The sequence below is a fragment of the Pelophylax lessonae genome (assembly GCF_965119305.1).
Source record: "Pelophylax lessonae genome assembly, chromosome: 3".
Classification (NCBI taxonomy): domain Eukaryota; kingdom Metazoa; phylum Chordata; class Amphibia; order Anura; family Ranidae; genus Pelophylax; species Pelophylax lessonae.
In genome coordinates, this window is record NC_138770.1 from 135,594,155 (window position 1) to 135,620,149 (window position 25,995).

General features: G+C 42.8%; 1 protein-coding gene across 1 annotated transcript in view; it reads left to right on the forward strand.

Moving 5' to 3' along the window:
- NBAS (NBAS subunit of NRZ tethering complex) overlaps nucleotides 1-25,995 on the forward strand; it is a 1,303,215-nt gene that overhangs the window by 30,733 nt on the left and 1,246,487 nt on the right. The window contains exons 4-8 of the mRNA XM_082252487.1: nucleotides 5,520-5,597; nucleotides 7,110-7,157; nucleotides 9,570-9,613; nucleotides 13,189-13,322; nucleotides 24,459-24,592. Of these exons, the coding sequence (XP_082108613.1) occupies nucleotides 5,520-5,597; nucleotides 7,110-7,157; nucleotides 9,570-9,613; nucleotides 13,189-13,322; nucleotides 24,459-24,592 (438 nt within the window). The remainder of the gene's footprint in view (nucleotides 1-5,519; nucleotides 5,598-7,109; nucleotides 7,158-9,569; nucleotides 9,614-13,188; nucleotides 13,323-24,458; nucleotides 24,593-25,995) is intronic.

Below are 25,995 nucleotides of genomic sequence, written 5' to 3' on the forward strand. Positions count from 1 at the left end.
ATACAGTAGGTCTGCCGCTCAGCACGGGCGCCATTCCGAGAATTCTTTGTACTTTCTGAATGAATACAAAGTGTTCCCTGAATAGATGAGGTGGAGAGGAGGGGCATTGATGTCACACACACTCTCCAGTAGCACGCTGTCACTGCTGCACCTTCACCAGGTCTTTCTTCTAGATTTGCTCCCTAAGGCCGCTTGAATGGCCAGGCCACCAATTCACTCCATGCTTATATGTATATGTAAGCCCTCACCCAATTCAGTTTAAAATAGAAATGAAAGACATATCGATATATATACATATATATAAACGTTTTTTTTTTTTTTTTTTTTTTTTTTATAAGTGATCACGTGATCTCAGGGGCTTAGAGAAGTGGGGCTGGAGAAAGGGCAGTACACTCACTAATCTTCTAAGTGAATGGATGTCCAGGATATGAAAAGTCTGATTATTGAAGGATAGGCAGGCTGTTCTCCCAGCACAGCCAGAAAACACTGGGATTGATGTGCTCTCATGACTAGTGTGGTCAATTTGGACTAGGAAATCAGGGGTTTTGGCAGAAACGCCAAGTATTTCCAACAAAGGAAGCAATACAAGGAGAACATGATACTTTTTACCTAAGTACATGGTACAACAGGCACATATCAGAAATACGAACTAAGCAGTGCAAGTTCAAGACAATTCAGACATCTACTGGTAAGTCTTTTTTATAGTCTTGTCAATAGAGTAACGTTAAAGAGGAAGTAAACCCTCCTCTGCGAGTTGTACCTATAGGTAGGCCTATGATAAGGCTTACCTATAGGTACTGTAAATATCTCCTAAACATGTACCGTTTAGGAGATATTTACCTTACATGCAGCCAGTGACATCACTGGCGCATGCGCTCTGAAGGAACGGCCGCTGGTGCCGTTCCTTCAGAGCCCCGTGCCATGACCGTCTGCTCCCGCGCGCGTTCGTGGGAGTGACGTCACCACGGCTCCGGCCAATCAGATGGCTGGATGCCGCAATCCCAGAAGACGGGCGACTGGACATGTCTCCCGTCACACAGGTAAGCGGACGGCACGGTGGGGGCTCGTTCTAAGGTAAGTATTTCATAATGAGCTAGCAGTGTTGCCAACCCCCCGGAGGGAAATTTACTGGCAGAACGTCCAAAATTTACGGACGGCACCAATTTTTTACGGACACTGAAAAAAGTACCTAAAATAACAATTTTCAGTGCTAAACCGTGCAAATATCAATATTTTAACTATAAACGTATAGCTAGTGCTATTAGCAATGTGTTAAAGTTAAACAAAAGTCAAAAAACATATTTCTCAAATTTACATGAAGGTTGGGTTACCATAACCCAGCCAGCACAGAGTTCCCCCTTACATCAGAGTCTGCAGACTCTGGTCAGACATGGTACAGGAGGTGGTCAGAGACGGTACAGGAGGTGGGCAGACACTGCAGACATGGTACAGGAGGTGGTCAGAGACGGTACAGGAGGTGGGCAGACACTGCAGACATGGTACAGGAGGTGGGCAGACATGGTACAGGAGGTGGGCAGACACTGCAGACATGGTACAGGAGGTGGGCAGACATGGTACAGGAGGTGGGCAGACATGGTACAGGAGGTGGGCAGACATGGTACAGGAGGTGGGCAGACATGGTACAGGAGGTGGGCAGACATGGTACAGGAGGTGGGCAGACACGGTACAGAAGGTGGTCAGACACTGCGGACATGGTACAGAAGGTGGGCAGACACTGCGGACATGGTACAGGGGGTGGGCAGACACTGCGGACATGGTACAGGGGGTGGGCAGACACTGCGGACATGGTACAGGGGGTGGGCAGACACTGCGGACATGGTACAGGGGGTGGGCAGACACTGCGGACATGGTACAGGGGGTGGGCAGACACTGCGGACATGGTACAGGGGGTGGGCAGACACTGCGGAGGACCTACCCATCCATCTATCTACCTACCTGTGTGATATCAGGGGAGCTACTTACCTACCTGGTAGGTAGGTAGCTCCCCTGATATTACACGGGTAGGTAAGTAGCTCCCCTCATATCATTGCAATGCAAGGCAAGGCAGTACAACAAGTTACACTGACTTACATGAAACATTTCCAACTCCTCGTGATGCCAGGAGCCCAGGACCTGTGTGTGCCCCCCCCCCCCCCCTCACCCTTCCATCCAGATGAGAGGAGCTGGCTCTGAGTCTGACTTACCTTACCTGCGGCGGATGGATGGACTGGACGGTCAGTGGTCGGCATAGTGCCCAGCAGCACGGCTCAGCCCGCACGGATAGGTAGGTGACGGTGATCCCCTCCATAGCTCACGCCGATCGCCCTCCTCGGTGTCGGTGAGCGGATGACGATCAGGCGAGGTTCGGTCCAGTTGTACTCCTCCGGACCCGGCTTCATCACACAGGCCCAGGGGAAGGGAACACAGGTGGGAAAACTTAAATGAGGAGGGGCGGGGGCGGAGGCAGAGGCGGGCCGTGGCACTCTCCTCCAACGTCTATAACTCTGGGTCAGGTGCGGAGGCGGGGACGGAGGCGGGCCGTGGCACTCGTCCAACGTCGATAACTCGGGGATCTCCGGAACTGCGCGCCGCACATGCGCAGTTCTGACAGTGCCGCCGCCGCCGTAGATTTACGGGCACTTTTCTCCTGCTACGGGCATTTACGGGCAGGAGAAAAGTGCCCTGTTTTAACGGGCTGTCCGTAAATCTACGGGCGGTTGGCAACACTGTGAGCTAGCATGCGATGCATACTAGCTCATTATGTGTTTCTCTTTCAGGTTGCAAAAAGAAAAAAAAAATTTTGGGGGTTTACAACCTCTTTAACTTTTTGACCTGCTACCACTTTTTTCTGGCCATACAGACTTTGTACTTACCTTGTTCTCTGGGCTGAATGCAAGAAATCCATCAATTCCTCCATCCATGCTAAGCAATGTGGGTAGAAGAAGGTTAGCTGCAGGCTGTTGCATTTAGTAGCTGCTGAATACCTGAACAAACCTTCCATCTGGTGAATGCAAGCGTTGTTCATCCAATAATTTTCAGAACAGCTGCTTTGACAATAGTTTATTTAACAAATTGGATTTCTTGAGCAGCGGAGGATGCCGACAGGGCCAGACACAGCTCAAATTTCTGCCAGTTCACTACAAATCCGACAAAATTCGAGCAGTGTGTGGCCAGCTTTAGTTAGGTTGAAAAAAAAAGACACACCATAGGGACAAAGATGGGTGTTATTTACGATGGATTGCATTGGACAACCTTTTATAAATGGATCATTTTAATAAATGTTAAATATTATTTGCAAAATAATTATGCATTACAACTTCGATGGTTTATAGACCTAATCTTAAAAATAAGACATCACTGTTTGCAGACTTCTCTTCCTTATCCTTATATACAGTATTCTTGAAAGGTAGTTATTAGCTTCACTAGCTATCGTTCTTTTCCCCAAGTATATGCGTTGTATGGTATAACATTGCGGGGGGGGGGGGCACTGTGTTGAATGTTATCGGGGCCTATTAGAAGCCACAGAATCACCTTAAAATGGGCGTGCACTGTATGTATTTCTCTACTTTCAGTATTGTGGCGAACTCGGTTAAAGGAGACCTGTCGTGGGAAAAATAAGAAGGCTGTCACTTCTGATCTCATTTTTAAAATACTTGGCGTCTGATTCTGGCGTCAATGGTTTAATTAAATCCCTGAGCTGGAAATCCGCATGTTGCCAATGCTATTGGAACTCCTGATATGTTAGCTAGTGCCAAGCCAGTAATTGGCAAACAACGGAGGAGCTCAAGGCTGTCCCCCAAAAAAAAGTCAGCAGCCACAAATACTAGGACACTTACCTGTCCAGGCACCCAGCGGTGTCCTCACCCGAGCTGATTTTTAGTTCAGCTGTCAGGTACCGGCGCCACCATCCCAACTAAGGGAATCCGTCAGTGAAGCCCTGCGGCTTCACAGCCAGTTTCCCACTGCGCGTACGCGAAACGTGCTGCGCTTTGTGAAAGGCCCGCAGTCTTCTGGGACCTGTGAAGTGTCTCAGAAGGCTGCGGGGGGTCAAACTTTGTCAGAGCAAACTGAGCCCTAAGTGGGAACCTGTCAAAACCTCAAAACCAGGTACCTGCTCCCTCCCCCCCTCCCCCCCAAAAAAAGGTGCCATATGTTGCAGTCAAGGGGGAAGGAGCTTCCTCTTTTGGCTGGAGCTCTGCTTTAATCTATTAGAAGAACATGAGAACCAGCAATGGCTCCCTTCAGATTTCTGTCTTAAAGTTTAATTCCTATCAAATACGAACTAAGCCTAAATCTACTCCCATTCTAAGCCTATTCTATCTACTCTGTAAAGGAAAGAAGTCTATTCTTACCTAAGCTGAGGGTGATCCAGTCCAGTCACATGATTGGGTCTTCATTGTGCAGGAGGGACAGCCAACAACGGCTGCCCCATAATAAGCCTATGGGTAATGCCACCGCCCAGGCTCTGCAGCCGTTGTCAGTGATCTCTCCTCTACACTGAATCCGGAGCTGGAGAGATCATGTGACTGAACCAAAGTGCCCTCAGCATAGGTAAGTATAGACGTCTCTTCTTTACAGGGTAGTTAGAATAGGTTTAGAATGGGGGTGGGAGTAGGTTTAGGCTTAGTATTTGACTGTAATCACACTTTGACGGTTATTTATTTCCATAGGGCATTGTTTATGCTTGTGGAGGTTTCTGGTGGCTAATATAAATGGTCACTACAGTTTCCTGATATTGATAGTTGATATCCAGCACTGTTTTTTCAATTATTTTCCAAGGACCATTATTGGTCTCGTACTTTTTAGGGTAACAGATTTGCACTATAAGCATTTTGTACTTGGTGATGTGCTTGCTTTTCTTCTTCATACAAGGCAGTGTAAGTGCAAAAGCAACTCAAAAGCAAGCCAGTTATGTCTATATACACAAACCCTAAAGCATATGGGCTCTTTCACACGGGCGCGCTCCGTATGTCCGTATTTCATCCCATTTTTTTGCGGATGATATATGGACATAATGCATGTCAATTGCATTGCAGATGTCAGCGGATGACCATCCGCTGACATCTGATTTTCGTCCTTTCAGTTCTGTTCCGTTTTTTGGAACGGAACAGAACCCTATTTTTCTTCCGTTTAAAAAACGGAACGGATGCAAAATCGTATGTCAGCGGTGTCATCCGCTGACATCCGCAATCCCCATAGACATACATTATGTCCGCATATCATCCGCATGGGATGATATGCGGACATACGGAGCGGATGACACAATTGTCATCTGTGTCCGTGAAGAAAAAAAAAAAAAAGTGCCGGAGCGGAATAAAAAATCGGATCGGCCGTGTTAAAGAGCTCTATCCCAACTTGGGAACACAGACTCGCTCGCACGCACGCATGCACATATATATTTGTTTTGTGGGTCAACGTGTAGCCAGGATCCAGTAAAGCCCTGGCTTTAAGGTTGTTAATTAACTGTGTCTTATGCTAGGAATATAACAAATTGTATTTTTTTTTTTTTACATGTGTAGTCCAGCAAAATTCTCTCTCCCTTTGGGGCTTGTGCGTCTAATTAATAAGCAGATCAGCTGGCAGCTTGTTTTGACAAGGTAAGGCCCTTTAAATTCTATATTTGAAGATAGTGGTGTTGTGGTGTGTTTTTAGTAACTGGTAACCCAATAGTTTCTGTTAAGTAAAAGTACAAATGCTCAGACAGAACAAACACCCCATTTTGGAGATAGAGGTTGTTAAAAGTTCACTGGATAAATTAATATTCAAATAATATTCAAATCATACACAGGAGGAGGTGAAGGGGATAATTTAAAGGTCAAATGCAGTGGGTAAAAGGGAGATGGGAGGTGTACAGAACAAGGGATGTGAAAGGTTAAAGCATATACATATATATCATATATATATATATATATATATATATATATATATATATATATATATATATATATATATATATATAGTCAAATGTGAAATCATAAGGGAGGTGAAGGGTTAAAGTATAAATATGTGTATATATATATATATATATATATATATATATATTTATATTTATAGTCAAATGTAAAATTATACATTTTTATTTTTATTCCCATTGTATTTCAATTATTTCTAGTCTACTTCCAATGTTCTGCTTCACCTTGAAGTTTGTAAACTTACTTTGGAAAGATTCCCACACATTTACTTCCTTGAATCCTGTGACACAAATTCACTATGCCCTGTGATTCGGCACTGCTGTGTCACACATTTCACAGAGCCTGTCTTCTGAACAACAGAGGTGCTGAGAGGAGTTCTGCTTTTTACTTTCATTGTCTAAGAACTACATATCCCATGGTATCTTGCAGCCTGCCAGCAGTGATTCCTGGGAAGTCAGTACAGGAATCGCTCCTTGCAGGTAGCAAGGTACCATGGGGTCTGTAGTTCTTAGACTTTGAAAGTAAAATACAGAGGAGAAGCTGCAAAGCATGCCGGACATTGTGGAAAGAGATGGCCAGCAGGCAGGGGAGGAATTTTTTTTTTTTTTTAGGTAAACTTTTACTGGATTGTCAGATATAACCATGAAAGTAAAGGTTAATTTAATATACAGTTTGCATACAGGGACAGGATGGAGATAACATCCGAAGGTGGAGGAGAAGGGTTAAAAGTGATCCCACAGTCAGTGAAAATCTCTCACTATGATTCATCTGCTACTGACCCATTCCTTCATTCCCCATTAATAAATTTATAAGTAAACGGTATTGTCTTTACCTTTGTGATAGTTATCACATGGTACAGAGCCGCCTTGGATTGGCTCTGTACACTTTGTCCTTGAATTGATTGACATCCATTTAAGAGCTGCAATAGCCACTTGAGGGAGATTTCTCCACTGCTGTTTATCAATGGCACTAAGGAAATGCCAAGGTCCACCACTCTGCCATTCATAAACATCAGGTGGTGGTGAGGTGGTTAAAATGCACCATAACACATAATTTATTGGAGAGCAGGAAGGATTCCTTGCCATGTGTGAGAGAGAGATTATCAGCAGACAGAATACATTTTCATAATTGCAGCATTTTATAACAGTTAATAGCGTGGTAATGATTCCAATGTATTTGCTGTCATTTTTCTTTTAGTAACGGAAAGCTTTTGGCAGCAGTTCAGGACCAGTGTGTAGAAATTAGGTAAGTGATCGAGTACAAAAAAGATGGATGAACAGTATTTTGTAAAACTATTTGTGGATAAAGGGGTATTCCACCTATGGGAGCTATGGAGCTTGTAGTCACTCCTACACACTGAAGCACAGGCGTCCGGGGGAGAAATGGATGGAAGCAATGCCTGGTGCAGCTGAAAGCGGGGCAGTCTACAGCAGGGCTGCATATGGGGTTTATTTTTTTTCATCATTATCTATGTAAGGAATGGCAATGTTTCATACATAGATAATGATGATCAGACCAATTTTAAGACTAATTCTGAACTAGGGGGTGATAATCATAACAGAGATTTTCCTACCTGTCTTTCTACTAGTTGCAGGGCAGAACTGCAGATATTCACAGAGCGAGGTTTGTTCTCTTTTCTCCATAGCAAAGTGAATGATCATTGGCTGGTTGCACTTTTATTTCATATTTTCTTAAATTCATGTTCTGGCTATCTACTTAAAGCGGATATTTCAGTAATTTAACGAGTTTGCATGAATACATTTTTCATAGGGCACAATATACAGCAAAAAGTATATTTTATAAGTCAAATTCGAAGTATTTTAGAGTATAATTTTTCAGAAAAGTTCAGTCCTTACTCTCCAGTCATGTGACTTTCTCAAAGCCTACCTTCATCCTAAATTTTAAGTGATGTTACCCTGACTCTCCCTGACTCTCCCTTTCTTAAAGGTTTTTTTTGTTTGTTTTTAAACTGGTGCAGGTGTTCCGTGAAAAAAACCTACCCATGAGAAATGCCTACCCTCGTCACTTCCGGTGCACCTACGTCAGCACCTAAGTGATTGAACAGCTGAGGGCCTGACAAGTGCGCATGCTCGGAGGGTATGGATTTATCACAGTAGTGTGTGTAACGTTACACTGTCGGCCCTTACATTAAAACAGCTCCTCTGCAACATGAGTCATCTCCGCTCCTATCCCTGTCACTTCCCTGATCTCGGCTAATAAATATAAAAGCGGATCACAGAGCCGAGATCTCCGTCATTTACATTTCATACACCCGCCGCCGCTTTTACATTTACTAGCCGAGATCAGGGAAGTGACAGGAATAGGAGCGGAGATGACTCATGTTGCAGCCCAGCTGTTTTAATGTACCCGCCGCAAATGTAACGTTACACACACTACCGTGATAAATCCATACCATCCGAGCATGCGCACTTGTCAGTTCCTCTGCTGTTGAGTGACGTACCCGGGGCTTTGAGCATGCGCACTGCTATGCTGCTCAGATGTTCCTGACAGGAAGTGACTAGGGTAGGCATTACTCACGGGGTAGGTTATTCCCACGGAACACAGGGAATGACTATTCCACCCGCCACAACCCCCCTCCTCCACTTACCCTCCTGACTCTAAGCCTTTGGGCCCTGAGCGAGCACTGCTTCATCTGCTCATGTGCTGATTTTGCCCCCCTATCTGTGGATGCACCAGTGCAAAAAGCGGTTATTAGAGATTTGTAAGAACGTCACTGTCTTTGGGTATGCGCATGTACAGATTTGCCGAAGGTTTCTTCCTGGACTAAAGTTCTGTTTTAACTAGGAAGATGTCGTCAGTCTGCTGCAGGCAGGAGGGAAGGTGTTCAATCTTCCCTCCTCTGGTGATCAGACTGCTATTTTGTAACTTTGCACCAATTCACAAGGTGATAGCTGGTAGCAGGGGGCTAATGTGTGTCAGATATTTGTGAACTACATGGGCCCCAAGATCTACCGTGTCATTTCTGTACCACCATCTCAGTCTAGGAAGTAGAATCTGACCCTGGATGGTGGCTAAACAAAGATCTGGAGGACTACTCTGATCTCTGGAAGAATTAAAACATTTCTGTAAAATTTATGCTAATATATTACCTAGCATTCATGCACAAAACGTGAAATATAGATCACCTGCTCTGTCCTAATTATCCTGTAAATGTTTTGATTCCTGCATAATGTTCTGATGAATGTATTGCTTACTATTATCTTGAAGCGTAAGGCTAGCCCTACAATCCCTTGTCCAATAAAACCTCTACTCAAGAGTCATTAAAAAAAGGCCTTTAACTTTAGAAGTAAACAAAGTTGGACATAAACTCTTATTAAACTTCAGCTGGGGTATTCAAAATGCGGTCTATGTTTTGTTTTTAAAGCAATGAATTTCTTTCCAGAGGCAGCAGAAGAAATTAATTTGCATTAGGACCATACACACACGTACAAAATAAGGATTGTTAGATTTTCAGAGCAAGCCCCGCTTAGGATAAGAATGCCCTTTTCTAGCAAAGACTTAGCTCCTGAATTCATCTATTTATTCATAACACTGATGCGTACATATCTCCTCTGTATGTTTGCAAGAATCCATCACTCTCTCATAGTTATCAAGATTTAATTTCCCCTTTGTATTCTGTTTCCTGCGCACATCCAGGTCTGCAAAAGATGACTTTGGCTCCGTTATAGGAAAATGTCAAGGTGAGTAATTATATGAATGTGCTGTCCTCAATCCTTTTTTTTAGCATTCAACAAAAATCACCCAGTTTAATACAATTCAGCTAGGTCAACAAGAGCAGGGTCTGGAAGTGAGGCTAATTGAAATATAAAAATATGTTGCAGACATACTAAGTAGCTAAAATATTCTCAAGGAACGCTGGATTTACTTGTGTATGTTTAACCAAAGACATAAAATTGGTCATTTATTTGTCACTCTGTTTTTTATATTGATAGTTATTCTTGGGAAAGAAATTATTTTAATAAGGTTTTAACCCGTTAAAATCATGTATCGCCTAATTAGCATTTCTCTTAAGATAATGTGCCAAGGGCGCGGAGTCTAAGACCCAGCAGGTGTTCACCAGAGCCTCTAGTGGTGAGCATGCAGTGGTGAGGATGCAGCTGGGCCCAGGCCGCGGCCCCTGGGGTCCCCCAGGTCACGCTCCGTAGGGAGAGAAGGGAAGCAGCCACTCAGGACACACAGAATGGTGATGGGTAAGCCGATTTCGGGGCAACAGGCAGACAAGGGTAGTCAAGGGACAGGCCAAAGGTCAGGGTAACAGGCAAACAGGAATAGTCAGAGACAAGCCAAAGTCGGTACACAGAAGAGTAGTTCAAGCACACGGCAAACAGGAAACTAACACTGTTGAACAGCAAAGCAGACCTGCAGTGCACTGGTTAATATAGACTTCCTGTGATGACCTGGGTGGGGCAGGAACAGGAAGGAGAGGTGATGAAAAGGAACCAGAAGTGCAGTCTGACCTCTAATACAGACATGATGGGACAGGTAAGCTTTGCCAAACTATTGCAAGTCCATGACAAGGGGTCTCCAAATATTCTAAACAAAGGGCCATTTTATTGTTCTTTACACTTTAGGGGGGTCAGGACTGTGGTCGGGAAGAGTGTAAATTTTCCTGGCATCAGTAGGAGTAAATATTGCCACATTTGGTATTGAGGGAAGCAGTAGTTCCCCATTGTTGGTATCATTGGGAGGAATCGTGCTCTATTGTTGGTGTCAGTTGGAGAAATGATGCCCCATTGTTGGTGTCAGTTGGCAAGAATAGTGTCTTGTATCACTGGGAGGAATAGTGCTCCTAGGGCTAGATAAAGGCAAGCAAAGGGCTGCAATTTGGAGACCACTGCTTTAGAAACTGGAGATGAGCCTCAGCGTTTGTGTAAATATAGAAGTATGATGAACATCATACTATCCAGTTCTTGTAACTAAATATGTGAGATGACCATCACATTCTGCAGAGCTTGGATAGCTAAAGAAGTGAGGTGAATGTCATGCTATACAAAGCTTGGGTAACTATCTACGTGAAATTAATGTCATGCTATACAAAGCTTCGATAGCTATAGACCTAAGATGAATGTCATGCTATACAATGCTTGGGTAGCTATAGTCCTAGGATGAGGGTCATATTACAAAGAATTCGGGTAGCTATAGATGTGAAGGCATTGTCACACTATCATGTGCTTGAGTAGCTATAGACATGAGATGAGTTTTGTACTATAAAGAGTCTGGGTAGCTATATATAGGCATGAGACAAACAACACACCATCCAGTGCTTGAGTAGCTATGAGATGAATATCACACTATACAATGTTTAGGTAGCTATAAACATTACTTTAATATCACATTATCCATTGCTTAGGTAGGGCTATATACATGAGATGAACTTTGCACTGTGCGGTTCTTGAGTACCTGTGTCTGTGAACTTAAGATAAAAGTCACATTATCCAGTTCTTTGGTAGTTTTAGACATGAGAGGAACGTCACACTATACAGAGCTTGTATATCTATAGTCATGAGATGAAAGTCACGCTACAGAGCTTGGGAAGCTATAGACATTAAATGATTGTCACACTATCAAATGTTTAGGTAGCTACAGACATCAAATGAATGCTGTACTATACAGAGTTTTGGTAGCTATATTCATGAGATGAATGACAGACTACCCAGTGTTTGGGTAGATGTAGACTTAAGATGAGCATAACACCTTACAAGGCTTGGGTAGCTATGGATGTGAGAGCAATGTTTAGACATAAGATGAGCATAACACCTTACAAGGCTTGGGTAGCTATGGATGTGAGAGCAATGTCACATTATCCATCGCTTAGGTAGAGCTGTAAAAATGAGCTAAATATTGCACTGTGCCATGCTTAAGTATATGTGGACGTAGGACAAATGTCATACTATTAAAAACATTATTAGTGCCAAACTCCAAATGCCAGTAGGCCAAGAGAACTCTCACCACATCCCTAGTATATATAGAAATTGGAAGGAAATAGGTGTCTCCAAGGACCCTAGATTGGCCCCATGGGACCCATGTGTACATACAGGATACACCCAAATTGGGGCTTTAAAGGTGAGGTTCACTTGGCAAGTGTAGATAAATAATGAAGAGCAATAAGATAAAATACAATAAATAACATGAAAAAATCAATCAACAAAGATGCAAAGCATCAATACAATAATTCAAGATTGTGCAAATAAAAAACGGATTTAAGAACCATATCTTAGAGTAACAAGGTCACACAGGTCCGACATGTTTCGCCGCCATTTTGTGGGATTCCTCAGGGACCATGGAAACTGGTGACCTCCAAATAGGTTCTAAATATAAATAACATATTATGAGTATCATACACAATATTTAATTTTTACAATGTAGAGGCTAACATAGATCATTCGTGTAGAGATGTCAAACAAGATACTCGCCAATATGAAGAAATCCGGGGCATGATTAAGAAATCACAAAACAATGCCATCATCTGTACGTCCATCTGGGGAGTGTTAATACTCCTGGACGAATCCAGCTGGGCATGTTCTCATGATGTGGCAAAAACTGGACCGGAAAGTGCCCGACAACGGAAATTAACAGGGTTAGCAATGGAAATCGTTAGATCGCTGCCTCCTTAAAATCAAGGAAAGAGGAAATCATTGGCACAAAAAATATATATATATATATATATATATATATATATATATATATATCTATATATCTATCAATCACTGGGTTAGCAGTCACGACTAAATGTGTTGAGCACTTTATTTCTTATTTCTTCTTTTCCACTATATATTGTCCAAATTCTTGTCCGCCTTACCAGCTGGAAACCATGATAAATAATTTTGGCCTGATGAATGGCGGCTGTTACCTATGCCACCTCAGACCATACATACTTAGATATATATTCTGTGTTATCTCAAAGAGTCTAAACAGCCCTCCTAGGTCATATCTGGAGTGGACTACTGAACAATTAGTCTGTATGTACAAAAGCATTTTGAAAAGGGGTCACAATCCTGCTGAGAGACCCTCTAAACCCTTTTTAAAATTTGCACTAAGCTAAAATGAGTAGACTTTTTGATCTTTCATACAAAGTCCTGATCTGCTATTAGTAATAGGACTTCACTGAAGCAATTTGCTTGTTGCACTGCATTCAATGATCATGGATGGCAAGCTTGATCAAGGTTATTTTTAGCAGAGCTTGATAAATACTGTATGTTGCCAGTTTTAGACATAGATATTGGAAAAATAATCTGGGTATTGTTTTCCTGTTTAGTTCCCAAAGATCCAAATCCACAGTGGCGATGTGTGGCGTGGAGCCATGACTGCACGTTGGTGGCTTATGGTGAGAGCACAGGGACTGTCAGACTCTTTGATCTCGTGGGAAGTGAGCTCTTTGTAATTCCACCGGTATGTATGATTTTACCTACCTAATGTACTTACTTATGTATGCAAGAGGGAAGTGATATTCTGGGAACCTGTGATCAGGCTATGGGCAAATAAATATTTACATATACTTAGTAAGCAGTAAATTAACTTCTGTAGCTGCCAATACTGTGGAGCAATTTTTCCTTGTTGATCCCAGCAGAAACTCTGAAGTTTGGTTGCAGTCCATTTTTGAACAGCTTATAGCACCTACTATTTATTTACTTTAGAAGGCTTCCAAGTCCCTGCTTTAAAGGAATGCAATTGTGGCGGGTTGCTTTAATTTCCTCTGTTGTAAAAATGTGAGGATGTATGTCTCCACAGTACTCACAGCTACAGAGGTCAGTGAAGACTTGTTTTAAAGTGTATTCAAAGGCAATTTAAAAAAAATGTTTGTAGGGAAGGGTTAGATTTTTGTCAGGTTTTTAGATTTTTGTCAGGTTTTTATTCTATTTTTCCATCCTTGTCATCAGAACAATAGGTGTGTCCCAATGGGACATCTGTTTCTGTAATAATGAAGGGAATTATGTTCACTTTGAAGAGATTTCCTATCATTTTCTGTTGTTTCTTCATGACAGGAAGTGAAGGGAACCTTGCCCCCCTCTCGAGCAAGATGCAGACACCAAAAAATAACTTTATAGAGGTTTTCAGTCTTTTAATACCGGTGTTCCGTGAAAAAACCATACCCGTAAAAATTCCATACCCTCGTCACTTCCGGTGCACCTACGTCAGTGAACAGCTGAGGAGCTTACAAGTGCGTATGCTCGGAGGGTATGGAATGTTCACGGTAGTGTGTTATAACGTTACACCGCATCACCACATTAAAAGATCTCCACTGCAATATGAGTCATCTCCGCTCCTACCCCTGTCACTTCCCTGATCTTGGCTACTAAATGTAAAAGCGGATCACGGAGCCGAGATCTCCGTGATTTAGATTTCATACACCCGCCGCCGCTTTTACATTTACTAGCCGAGATCAGGGAAGTGACAGGGGTAGGAGCGGAGATGACTCATGTTGCAGCCAAGGTGTTTTAATGTATCCTCCGCAACAGCTGAGGCTGTGTAACGTTATAACACACTACCGTGAACATTCCATACGCTCCGAGCATGCGCAATGCTAAGCTCATCAGCTGTTCAATGAGGTAACCGGAGCTGTGAGCATGCGCACTGCTACGCTGCTCAGCTGTTTCTGACAGGAAGTGACGTGGGTATGGAATTTTCACGAGGTATGGTTTTCTCACGTTACACTGTATCCAAGACAAAAAAAAATTAATAAAAGTTGGTTAAACCTACACTTTAAAGCTCCTCTACTGCTTGTTAAGAATATGTAAATACTTATAATGTCTAGAGCCAGGAAACATTCACTTTAAACTTTTTTAAACTTTGGTTTAACCGCTTATTGACTGTAGATAGCATGGTGGTCTTGCTGTGTTGGTGTCCTGGGATCAGTGTCCACCAATGGCATGTTCTATCTAGATGGCGGTAATATATTTGTCTTGTGCTTGTTTAATTTCCTCCAGGTGTTCCAGTTTCCTCTATAATATAATACACTGTCAGGATAAAGCAGAACTAAACCCAAATACAAACCAATATTATATTGAAGCTTATAAATTCTGAGATGTGATGGCTACATTCATTTTCTTTTGAAGGCTTTCTGTCTTATATTTTCACCTGGTGATCTGGCCAGTAAGTCTGATGTTTGTTTTTTTAAAAGAACTCTTAAGGCCCGTACACACGTAGCGATTGTCGGCCGTAAATATTCGGCCAACGTCCGATCGGCCGATTGTCGGCTTGTTAGTATGATGCTTCCGACAACCGACTGCGACTTTTCGGCCGAACAGAATCTGGTGTGCAGGCTTTAAAATTTTTGTTGGCCAACACCAGAACGGCCGATTGTTCCTCAGTCAGTACAGAATTCGGCCGACAAACAAGACTGGGCATGCTCAGAGAAGAAAAAACACACGGAAAGTTAACCATCACATGACATCACTTCTGCAGTCGGCTGTTGTTGGCCGACAAAATTCGTGTGCAGTCTTTAGCACTTTTCAACCGACAGGGCAGCACCGGACAAAAGACGGCCGATCGTTCGGCCGACAATCATTACGTGTGTTCGGGGCTTTACAAGATGTATTACTTACAGAGAAGAGACAAACCATTTAAGAGTGAAAGTTGAGTTTTTTTTTTGTAATCCTACTTACCTAGGTGGATGCAGCATCGCTCTAAGGCTGAGAACTGAGCGGTCAAACATTGTTAATCGCTTGGTTCTCAGAGCTCCTTGAGCAGAAACCTGTTGACTACCAGTCACCAGCTCTCTCCTCGCTGAGTGGCTGAGCCAGATGCCGGTCCAGGCATCTGGGTGGATCTCTACCATATGGTTGCAATCTTTCCCCAGCCTGGACCGGTTCTGAGCTGACAGCGGGCTGTCTGCTGAACGATTTGCACTCCTGTGAACCATAGGAGAAGTATAGCCAAACAAGCTTTGGCTGTATTTCCCCTTTAACACTGGCAGGGATCGTTAAAATTATCAGATTTAATTTATTAACCACTTTAAGACCGGGCCTATTTTTGACACTTGATGTTTACAAGCTAAAATCCGTTTTTTTTTTTTTCTCAAACTACTTAGAACCCCCAAACATTATATATTTTTTTTTTTAGCAGAGACCCTAGAAAATAAAATGGAGATCGTTGCAATATTTTTTATCTCGCCATATTTGCGCAGCGGTCTTCCAAACGCAATTTTTATGGAAAAAATTCACTTTTTTTGAATAAAAAAATAAGAAAACAGTAAAGTTAGCCCAATTTTTTCCCATAATGTGAAAGATAATGTAACGCCGAGTAAATTGATACCCAACATGTCATGCTTCAAAATTGCGCATGCTTGCGGAATGGCAACAAACTTTGGTACTTAAAAATCCCATAGGTGACACTTTAATAAAAATTTCTACAGGTTACCAGCTTAGAGTTACAGAGGAGGTCTAGGGCTCAAATTATTGCTCTCGCTCTAACGATCGTGGCAATACCTCACATGTGTTGAACACCGTTTACATATGTGGGCGGGACTTCCATATGCGTTTGCTTCTGCGTGCGAGCTAACGGGGACAGGGCGCTTTAATTTTTTTTTCTCCCTATTTTATTTATTATTTTTTATTTTTACCATTTAAAAAAAAAAAAAAAAATTTGATAATTTTTATTCCTATTACAAGTAATGTAAACATCCCTTGTAATAGAAATAGGCATGACAGAACCTCTTTATTGTGAGATCTGGGGTCAAAAAGACCTCACACCTCACAACTACACTAAAAATGAAAAAAAAAAAAAAAAGTTAAAAAATCGGCCCTTTAAACCGGTTGCTAGGCAACGACATTTGACGTCGCTCCGGTCCTCCAAGACCATGGAGTTGAGTGAGGGCCATCTTGCCCTCACTCAACTTCTGTCTCCGAGGTTCTGGGATCATTTTCCCCACTGCCGGTGGGTCCGGTAAGCGGAGAAAAACGGCCGGGATGAGGCGGAAGGGGGGGGCAGGGGCACCTCTCCCCCCCCCCCCTCCCGCCGCACCGTAAGGGTGATCCCGCGGTGAATACGCCGCTGGGACCACCCTTATGTGAAAGCCGATCGCCCGCCGTTTTTAAAAAATACCAGGGTTATGGCAGCTATCTGCTGCCATAACCCTGGTATTTAGCGTCAAAGGACCAATGTAAATAGGCGGTGGGCGGTCGGTAAGTGGTTAATAAACATTTATTCCAAAAGAGGAAAAAAAACATTTTGCTGTAACTGCTTTTGCCGAACTAATGTTTGCCTTTGTCAGCGTATTTAAATCTGCTAGTACACTTAACTCCCGCTTCTGTCCATGGGTACCCCTGTGCTCATTTAGCTAGAGTAGGGACACAGAAGATTTGTTACTGGCCAGGTCACCATGTGAAAACAAAGGGGAAGAAACGTTTAAAAAGTTGCAACATACATCATCTCACAAAAGTAAGTAAACCCCTTACATTTTTGTAAATATTTTATTATATTTTCATGTGACAAAACACTGAAGAAATGACACTTTGCTACAACGTAAAGTAGTGAGTGTACAGCTTGTATAACTGTAAATTTGCTGCCCCTCAAAATAACTCGACACACAGCCATTAATGTCTAAACCGCTGGCAACAAAAAATGGGGGGCCCAATTAGCCATTTTCCCTCCCCGGTGTCATGTGACTCATTAGTGTTACAAAGTCTCAGGTGTGAATGGGGAGCAGGTGTTAAATTTGGTTTTATCGCTCTCACTTTCTCATACTGGTCACTAGAAGTTTAACATGGCACCTCATGGCAAAGAACTCTGAGGATCTGAAAACATTTTTATGCTCTACATAAAGATAGCCTAGGCTATAAGAAGATTGCCAAGACCCTGAAACTGAGCTGCAGCGTGGTGGCCAAGATCATACAGCGGTTTAACAGGACAGGTTCCACTCAGAACAGGCCTTGCCATGGTCCACCAAAGATGTTGAGTGCACATGCTCAGCGTCATATCCAGAGGTTGTCTTTGGGAAATAGATGTATGAGTGCTGCCAGCATTGCTGCAGAGGTTTAAGGAGTGGGGGGTCAGCCTGTCAGTGCTCAGACCATTCGCCGCACACTGCATCAAATTGGTCTGCATGGCTGTCGCCCCAGAAGGAAGCCTCTTCTAAAGACAATACACTAGAAAGCCACAAAACAGTTTGCTGAAGACAAGCAGACTAAGGACATGGATTACTAGAACCATGTTCTGTGGTCTGATGAGACCAAGATAATCTTATTTGGTTCAGATTGGGTCAAGCGCGTGTGGCGGCAACCAGGTGAGGAGTACAAAGACAAGTGTGTCTTGTCTACAGTCAAGCATGGTGGTGGGAGTGTCACGGTCTAGAGCTGCATGAGTGCTGCCAGCACTGGGGAGCTACAGTTCATTGAGGGAACCATGAATGCCAACATGTAATGTGACATACTGAAGCAGAGCAGGATCCCCACTCTTTGGAGGCCGCAAGGCAGTATTCAAACATGGAAATGACCTCAAACACACCTCCAGTATGACCACTGCCTTGCTAAAGAAGCTGAGGGTAAAGGTGATGGACTGGCCAAGCATGACTCCAGACCTAAACCCTATTGAGCATCTGTGGGGCATCCTCAAATGGAAGTTGGAGGAGCGCAAGATCTCTAACATTCACCAGCTCCATGATGTCTTCATAGAGGAGTGGAAGAGGACTCCGGTGACAACCTGTGAAGCTCTGGTTAACTCCATGCCCAAGTGGGTTAAGGCAGTGCTGGAAAAGAATGGTGGCCACAAAAAATATTGACACTTTGGGCCCAATTTGGACATTTCAACTTAGGGGATGTACTCACTTTTGTTGCCAGCGGTTTAGACATTAATGGCTGTGTGAGTTATTTTGAGAAGACAGCAAATTTACACTGTTACACAAGCTGTACACTCACTACTTTACATTGTAGCAAAGTGTCATTTCTTCAGTGTTCTCACATGAAAATATAATAAAATATGTAAAGAAATGTGAGGGGTACTGTATTACATTTCTGGTTTGGGGTTTAATACTACTTTAATTGGTTTTTGGCCACATTCTCAGTAGAGTCTACATGTATGTGTGCACTTTGATATTTGTAGGGCATTTGGAGAGCTCCTTGGGGGCATAAAATGCTCCTTCTCCCAATTGTTATAGTCAGTAAACTGGATCCCCTTACAAGGGAGGAGGAGAACATATGTTTTGGGGAAGGTGGGGTGGCAATAAGGGACAGGTGATATAAATTAGCTGTGGCCTGTGGCAGTGTTTATTAGAGGTGGTCGAATATGGTGTGCACGACAACTTTATTGCCCAATTCTTTCCATGCAAGGGGCTATTTTGACTCTGGTTATTACGGATGGGCTCATACGTGTTCATATCGTAGTCCCAACCCACCTGAGCAATCCTGCCAGGAAGCCCTCACGGCACACCGCCAATTATAGGCAATGAGGCGTTTACTGGCCCGCAGCTGCACATACACACCCTGCCTATGATTGGCGGGATTTCTTAGATGGGTTGGGACTATGATCCTAACACCTTGAGCCCCTCCCTACCGGTTATTGTACAGTACGTGTGGTTTCTATGTCGAACAGACTTAACAGAATCCAACGTATATATTTGCATCATCCTGTCTCCTACCAACACTGTCAGCACTGATATCCTCTCCTTTGGGTACAGCATGTACAGGAGACTTGTAATTTTTGGAGTTGCTGCCACGCAACTGGCCTGGGCCAACACTCCTCTCAGCTGAATGGCCACGTCCCTCTAGGGTATACAGGCCTGATTATACATGAGCAAGCCATGTCTTCGCTCAGACAGAAAGTTGGGCAGTATCGCAATGGGATGAACTCTCTCCTTTGTTATGTAGGGGGATCCCCCCTGCCAGGTTCCCCTGCAATGGCTCCCCTGATTACCTGCATCTAGTATCTCTATTGTTCCAGAGGCACTGTCTTTCTCGTCTTTTGTGTCAAGGGAGGAATTCTCTGCAGCCATATCTGGACTGCAGTATCAGCTCATACTGGTTTGCAAAGCCTGGGATGCACCCCCTTTTGAGGTAGAATGAGAAAACGGAGGAAACTCCTATTGAGGGGTAGAAAAAAGAAGTGGAAGCAGTCGAGGATCTGGAATCCTCTGTGACTGAGTCCTCTTAGAAGTAATAATAGGATCTAGTATAGGTATGTCTGAGACGGGCAGACCACAGTGCACTTTCTGGCAGATGTGGGTCACACTAACCTTAGATTCTGCAATTTAGACAACTCCTGAAAGACTTTACAAGAGCCCTGACCTTATTAGTGGCTTATGTCTGTCCACAAGAGAAAGATCGATTGGCTCAAGTGCTGATCCGTCAAACTTCTCTGCAGGAAGCAAATTGAGTGGCTGCCTTTTGAGAGCAAACTCTTATTTGGACCATCCTTTGATGCCCTTTATCAAGAAAGTAACTGTGGGAAAGAACATGCTTTTATCCCTTAAGAAGAAGGTCAATGTGACTGGTCAGAAACCAGTGACCCCTTCAGAGTCCAAGAAGGGTTCCTTTCTTAAGGAACCAGCATCAGGCTGCAAACCAAAGCCCACATCCCATTTTCATAAGTAGAACTGGTCCCCTAAGTTCCAGAGACAAATCCTCCTCTCAGTGAAGGGGTGCCCCCACTGGCATGGGTAGGAGGATGTCTATGGGCCTTCAGAACCAGGAAATCAGATATATGGGTCGGCAGCATGGTATCCAGAGGCTAAAAGCTGGAGTTTTGCTGCTTCCCCTTCTACACTGTGTGGTTAGCCGTCCAAGAAAAAGCGTTGTCTCAGTTTTGTTTCTAAATTGTTCAAGGTTACCAAGCCAAAGGGAGACTTAAGGCCTATTTTTGACTTTATAGGTTTCAACAAGTTCCTGTTAGTACATAGATTCAAAATAGAGTCCACCATCTCATTAATTGCTTTGCTTCATTAGGGGGACCTCCTGCCATTAGTTAAAAAAATCAAAGATGTCTATTTGCACATCCCAAAAATTGACATTTTGCAGTGGAGGATTGCAACTATTCATTTATAGTATTAATCTCCCCCTGTTTACCACCCTCCGGTTGTTTACCAAGATGTTGACGCCAATTCTGGGGTTGTTGAGAACCTGTGGTATTACAATTGTGGGTTACATAGACCACTTGCTACTAAGGGAGCATTCGGATGAACAACATGCAGCAGACGGTAAAATGTAAAGTCCTGGGATTTGGATACTGAACCTTCAGAAGTTGACTTAAGTTTAGTCCTAAATTTGGCCCAGGTGAAGTCACTGCTTCTGCAGGAGTAATGCCAGTCTCTTGGAGTCTCAGGTTGAGTCCCTGAGGGTGTTGGAAGGTCCCTCGATCTGGCATGGAACTTTGGGCAATTCTGCTAGCTCTCATACACTGGTCTGTTTGCCTTCGGGGCATTTGAAAAATGCCATGGCTGGGGCATACAGTATATCAACCATGAAGGGGGAACAAGAAGTCATGCTGCTCCTAAAAAGTGGGAAGAACTGCACGTTCTGGCCCTCTGCGTCATGCACATTCCTGGTGTGGAAAATCGGACAGCAGATTTTTGCTGCCTCCAGCATCTGAACTTGGGAGAATGGGCCTAATTTTGTCCTGGGCAGAACTGCCCATTTCGACTGTCTCTTCCATGCACATTTCTTGTGTGGAAAATTGCAACTCCTGAAAACATTTGTTGAGTGTATCACATGTATTGTTACTCCTGTGCAGCCCCTCCATCGGACCTTAACTTGGGTCTATTGATTTTGGTCTTCTCCAAGAGATTTCCTTCCTTTTTTACCTGCAAGATTGTCTTTTTGGTGGCTATTACCTCAGTTCTTCATGGCTTCATGGCTGGCTGCACTTTTCTGCAAGGAATTTTTCCTGCTTCTTTACCAGCATATTGTGGTGTTGTGGCCTTAATTCTCTTTTCTACCTAGGACGGTTTCATTGCTCCACCTGTATCAGGATGTTGCGTTGCCATTCTTCTGTCCTAATCCTATGCCTCCTCAGAAGAAGGTGCTTCACTTTTTGGATGATGTTTAAGTTTATCTGTGGTTTACAGCTTTGACAGTCTAATTCCCCCCCCCTTTTTTTTTGCCTTGGGGTCCTCACCGGATACAGGCTCCTTCATGCTCTTTTATTATTAGGCCTGTAGTTTCAAGGGAAAGGTTCTATTCAGTGTCTAGCTTCTGTTGTTCAAGATTGTGGTGCTGCTACCTGGTTTCTATTCATACATTTAGTGAGTTTTACAAAGTTGATGTTTATGCCTCAGCAGACACCAGTTTTGGGCAGAAGGTCTTGCAGGCAATTTTATAGTGGGGTTCCTACCTTTTTTTGGATTGTTGGAATTTTAGGCATTGCTGTGTTGCCCGCCCTTCATATTTAATGCTTTGAGACATCCCAAGTAGTCAGGAATATGAAGCCCTCTGTGTCCTGTGATGTACTTCATGAATAGGGTTTTACAGGTAAACCAAACATCCTAATTTTCCTGTACAATTTGAGCTGGGCCTCCTCTCTCCAGCCTTCAGGTCACACTTTTGGTTATTTATATGTGGCCTCACTGACGAGTTGAAAGGCTCAGGAGCTTAGTTTTTTAAGGGAAAATCTAAGCTTGACTCTGCCTTTACAAGCTTTAAGACCTACCTGTTGGTTTTTTTTTTTTTTTTTTTTTTGTGATAAGCATCTTCACTGACCAGGAGAGAGGCTCAATAGTATTGCAATTTGCTTAAGCTGCCTAAATCTGTGGATCTACTGATCATAGCATTTTCCCAGTAATGTTTTCTTTTTCTTATGCATTTGATTATTTGCTCAGTCTTTACTGTATAAGGCCATGAGGATTCAAAGCGCTTATCAAATTGGTTTTGTGTCAGATAGAAATGGAGGCAGCCATTTTGGGCATGTGCAGTAAAATATCAAACTAGGGCCAAATTAGACTGATGCCAATTCACCTACTGCCATGTTTTTGGAGTGTGGGAAGAAACCAGAGTACCTTGAGGAAACCACGTGAGCACTGGCAGAACATTCCTACTCCATGCTGGTAGTGTCCTGGCCAGCATTCAAACTGAGGATCCAAGTACTGCAAGGCACCACTAAGCTACTGTGCTGCCCAGCAATACTTTAAAGCAACCCTTTCTCAATACAAAAATTGCCCACAAATACGGTTTCTGTGAAGAAGCTTATGTGTACTTAACAGAGATGTATAGTAACTAAGTAGAACTACTTCACTACTGTACTTAAGTACCGAAAGGCGGTAACTGTACTTTCCTAGAGTATAATTTTTTTCTCCTACTTCCACCTTACTACATTTTTTCGATGATTTCAATACTTCTACTCCGATATTTTTTTTTTGTGCTGCATAGTTACTAGTTACAATTATAAAAATTACCACTGCCAGAACAGTAGATGGCAGGTTTCATGAAGCTCAAACAAATGTGTATAATGTCATGTGTAAATCAGCGCATACGAAAATAAATGCTACTGTATGTATAAGTAAAAGCTGCTATACCAAATCTTTCCACTAAAAAGAAAATATGAAACAAACAAATTGTGATTGTCCTTTAGGTTATTCATTTGAAATAATAAAAAACAATATGATGTTCAAACTTTTGACTTCTTTCTTTAATAACTACATAACACAGTACTTGTACTTTTACTTTCAGTACTTGAGTAGCAATTTTTTAAAAAAAAGCTACTTGCAATACTGAAGTACAAAAAATGTTGAATACGTTAATACTTCTACTCAAGTCACTTTTTTATAGAGCACTTCCACTTCTGCTCAAGTCACTTTTTGATCGAGCACTTCCACTTCTGCTCAAGTCACTTTTTGATCGAGCACTTGTACTTTTACTCAAGTATGGGTTTCGAGAACTTTATACAACTCTGGTACTTAACCATTTTGCCACTGCTTTACTGAAAGCTGGTTCATTTCAGAGAAATCTCAGACTCGAGTCTGGCTTCCCCTAACGGCCTCCACGTACTGCTGTGCCCTTTAGTTACGCAGAAGTCAGCAGGAGGAACCACTGGGGGCAGTGTTGGACACAAGAGATCCATTCTTTGGGGGTGACTTTTGCCAGTGTGGTTAGTCGAAGGTAAGTATTCACTATTTTATAGGCACAGCTTTTATGTGCAAATAGTGTTTTGATCACGTTAAGAGCACACATCTATTGGTGTTTCTGCCAGCATGACTATATAGTGGACATATAAGCAGTCTGTCCGTTCCCCTCCCTCACATAGACTGTCTTTCTTGCTGTGACCATACCGAAATTACAGAGGTATCAGTAGGCCAAATGGGCTTGGGGGAGCTTTTCTTTTGGTTTAGCATATGTGATTTTTTATTAGCTTGGGGGAGTGGTGCACCTAAAACCATTGTTTTTACTCTCTCTGTTTTAAGAACTTATCGACTTTGTTTGTATTTTATTTTTCACATGTTTAATTGGTAAGGTGTGGAACAAAATGAAACCGTTTATTAGTTTCTGAAGGGGTTATGTGTTTTAGATGTTGCTTTGCTTTAAATATACTGCTGATGAGAATTAATCATGAAATGAAGTATTAGGCCTGACTCAGTACTTTTTTTTTTTTTTTTCCGTGCTCCCACAGCAAACCAGCTTCCCTGGAGACCTGAGTTATGCGATTGCTGGTCTGGTTTTTCTAGAGTACAAAGCAAGTGCACAGTGGTCAGCTGAACTTCTGGTAATCAATTACCGTGGACAGCTCAAGAGTTATCTAGTCAGGTAAATCTCTAATATCTTTTATTATAAGGTCAACACCAAGGCTCGCTCAATCCAGGGCGCTATGGTGACTGTTACACGTAGGTCATGTCTTCTCTGTACGCCTAATTTGTGCTTTACTTTATTATTTTTTTTTTTTTTTTACACTGGCATATTTTACTTTGTGAGATAATATAACAGCAGTTCTTAATCGTCAATAAGTTAAAAGCTCCATAGAAGAAGTATTACACTTACCTGTGATGACCTGTGCCTTCTGTCTTTTCTCCATTAAAGAGCAACTAATTTTCTCAAAAGGGGACAACCAGCATTATCTAGCTCTTTGTTCCCCACCGTGGACTGCCCCTGTTATTTATTGGATTTCAAGTCTTTCACTTACTTGGCCTTTGTCTGCATGCAAATACAATCAGCCTAGGAGCACCCACTCCTCCAGACGGACACCCACCCACCCATTGAGGCATTTTGATATTTGCACACCACCTCCCAAGAGCCAGTCAACTGCTTGCATCGGGGCTGAGGAGTTCAGAGGCAGGTTGCTACAATGTTTTCAGGAAGTGATCTTACCTGCATTTCAGAATGATGAAAATGGAAAGCTATTTGTTTAAAAATGTCATTGGCATGTTTATGGGGTGGGCGGGGACCAGAGAAGGAAAAATATAAAGATTCCAATGCAGTATTCCCAACGCACACATTCATGAAGAGATTGCTATGTATGTGGATGGATTCTGCAATGACCACTGGCTGGAACCGGAGGCCATGAGAACGTCACCAGCACACCATGGATCTCCAGAATGGGTTGAAAACTTTACTGAGCATTCACATTGTTACAGCAGAAAAAAAAGTTTTACAGAACCCCTTCATTAGGAATGTGACAGTGTATTATTACAGAACAGAAGTTATTTAAAGAACCATCCACCAGTCAGTGAGCAGAAAATGAGCTCAACCCCACCTCCTGACATAATGCCAACATATTCCTGCCATATGCCCCTATACATACGCGTCCACATCAAGCATTCAACACCTCCTGGGAGTCTCGGTTATCTATGTTCACTGTGCTCTGTGGTTCCTTCCACTGACCCCTATATAACGGCTGTGTCCTGTAATAAGGTAGGGGTTGAAAGATGGAACCACAGAGCATGCACACTCCTGGAAATGGTGAATGCTAATGATTCCAACGAAGGTTGTAGCAATTAAATGGAGAAAAGTTAGGAGACATCCACTGTTAAGGATAATGTCTCTTCTATTACAGGAAACTACTTTGGAGACTTCTTTGTAGTGATAGAAATGTCTCTTGAAATGTTTCTGCTGGTTTAGTCTATGTAACCATTGGGTGCTTGGTGGACTTTTATTTATTATTATTAATGGTATTATTATTTTTTTCTTATTATATAGGATTTATACAGCTCCAA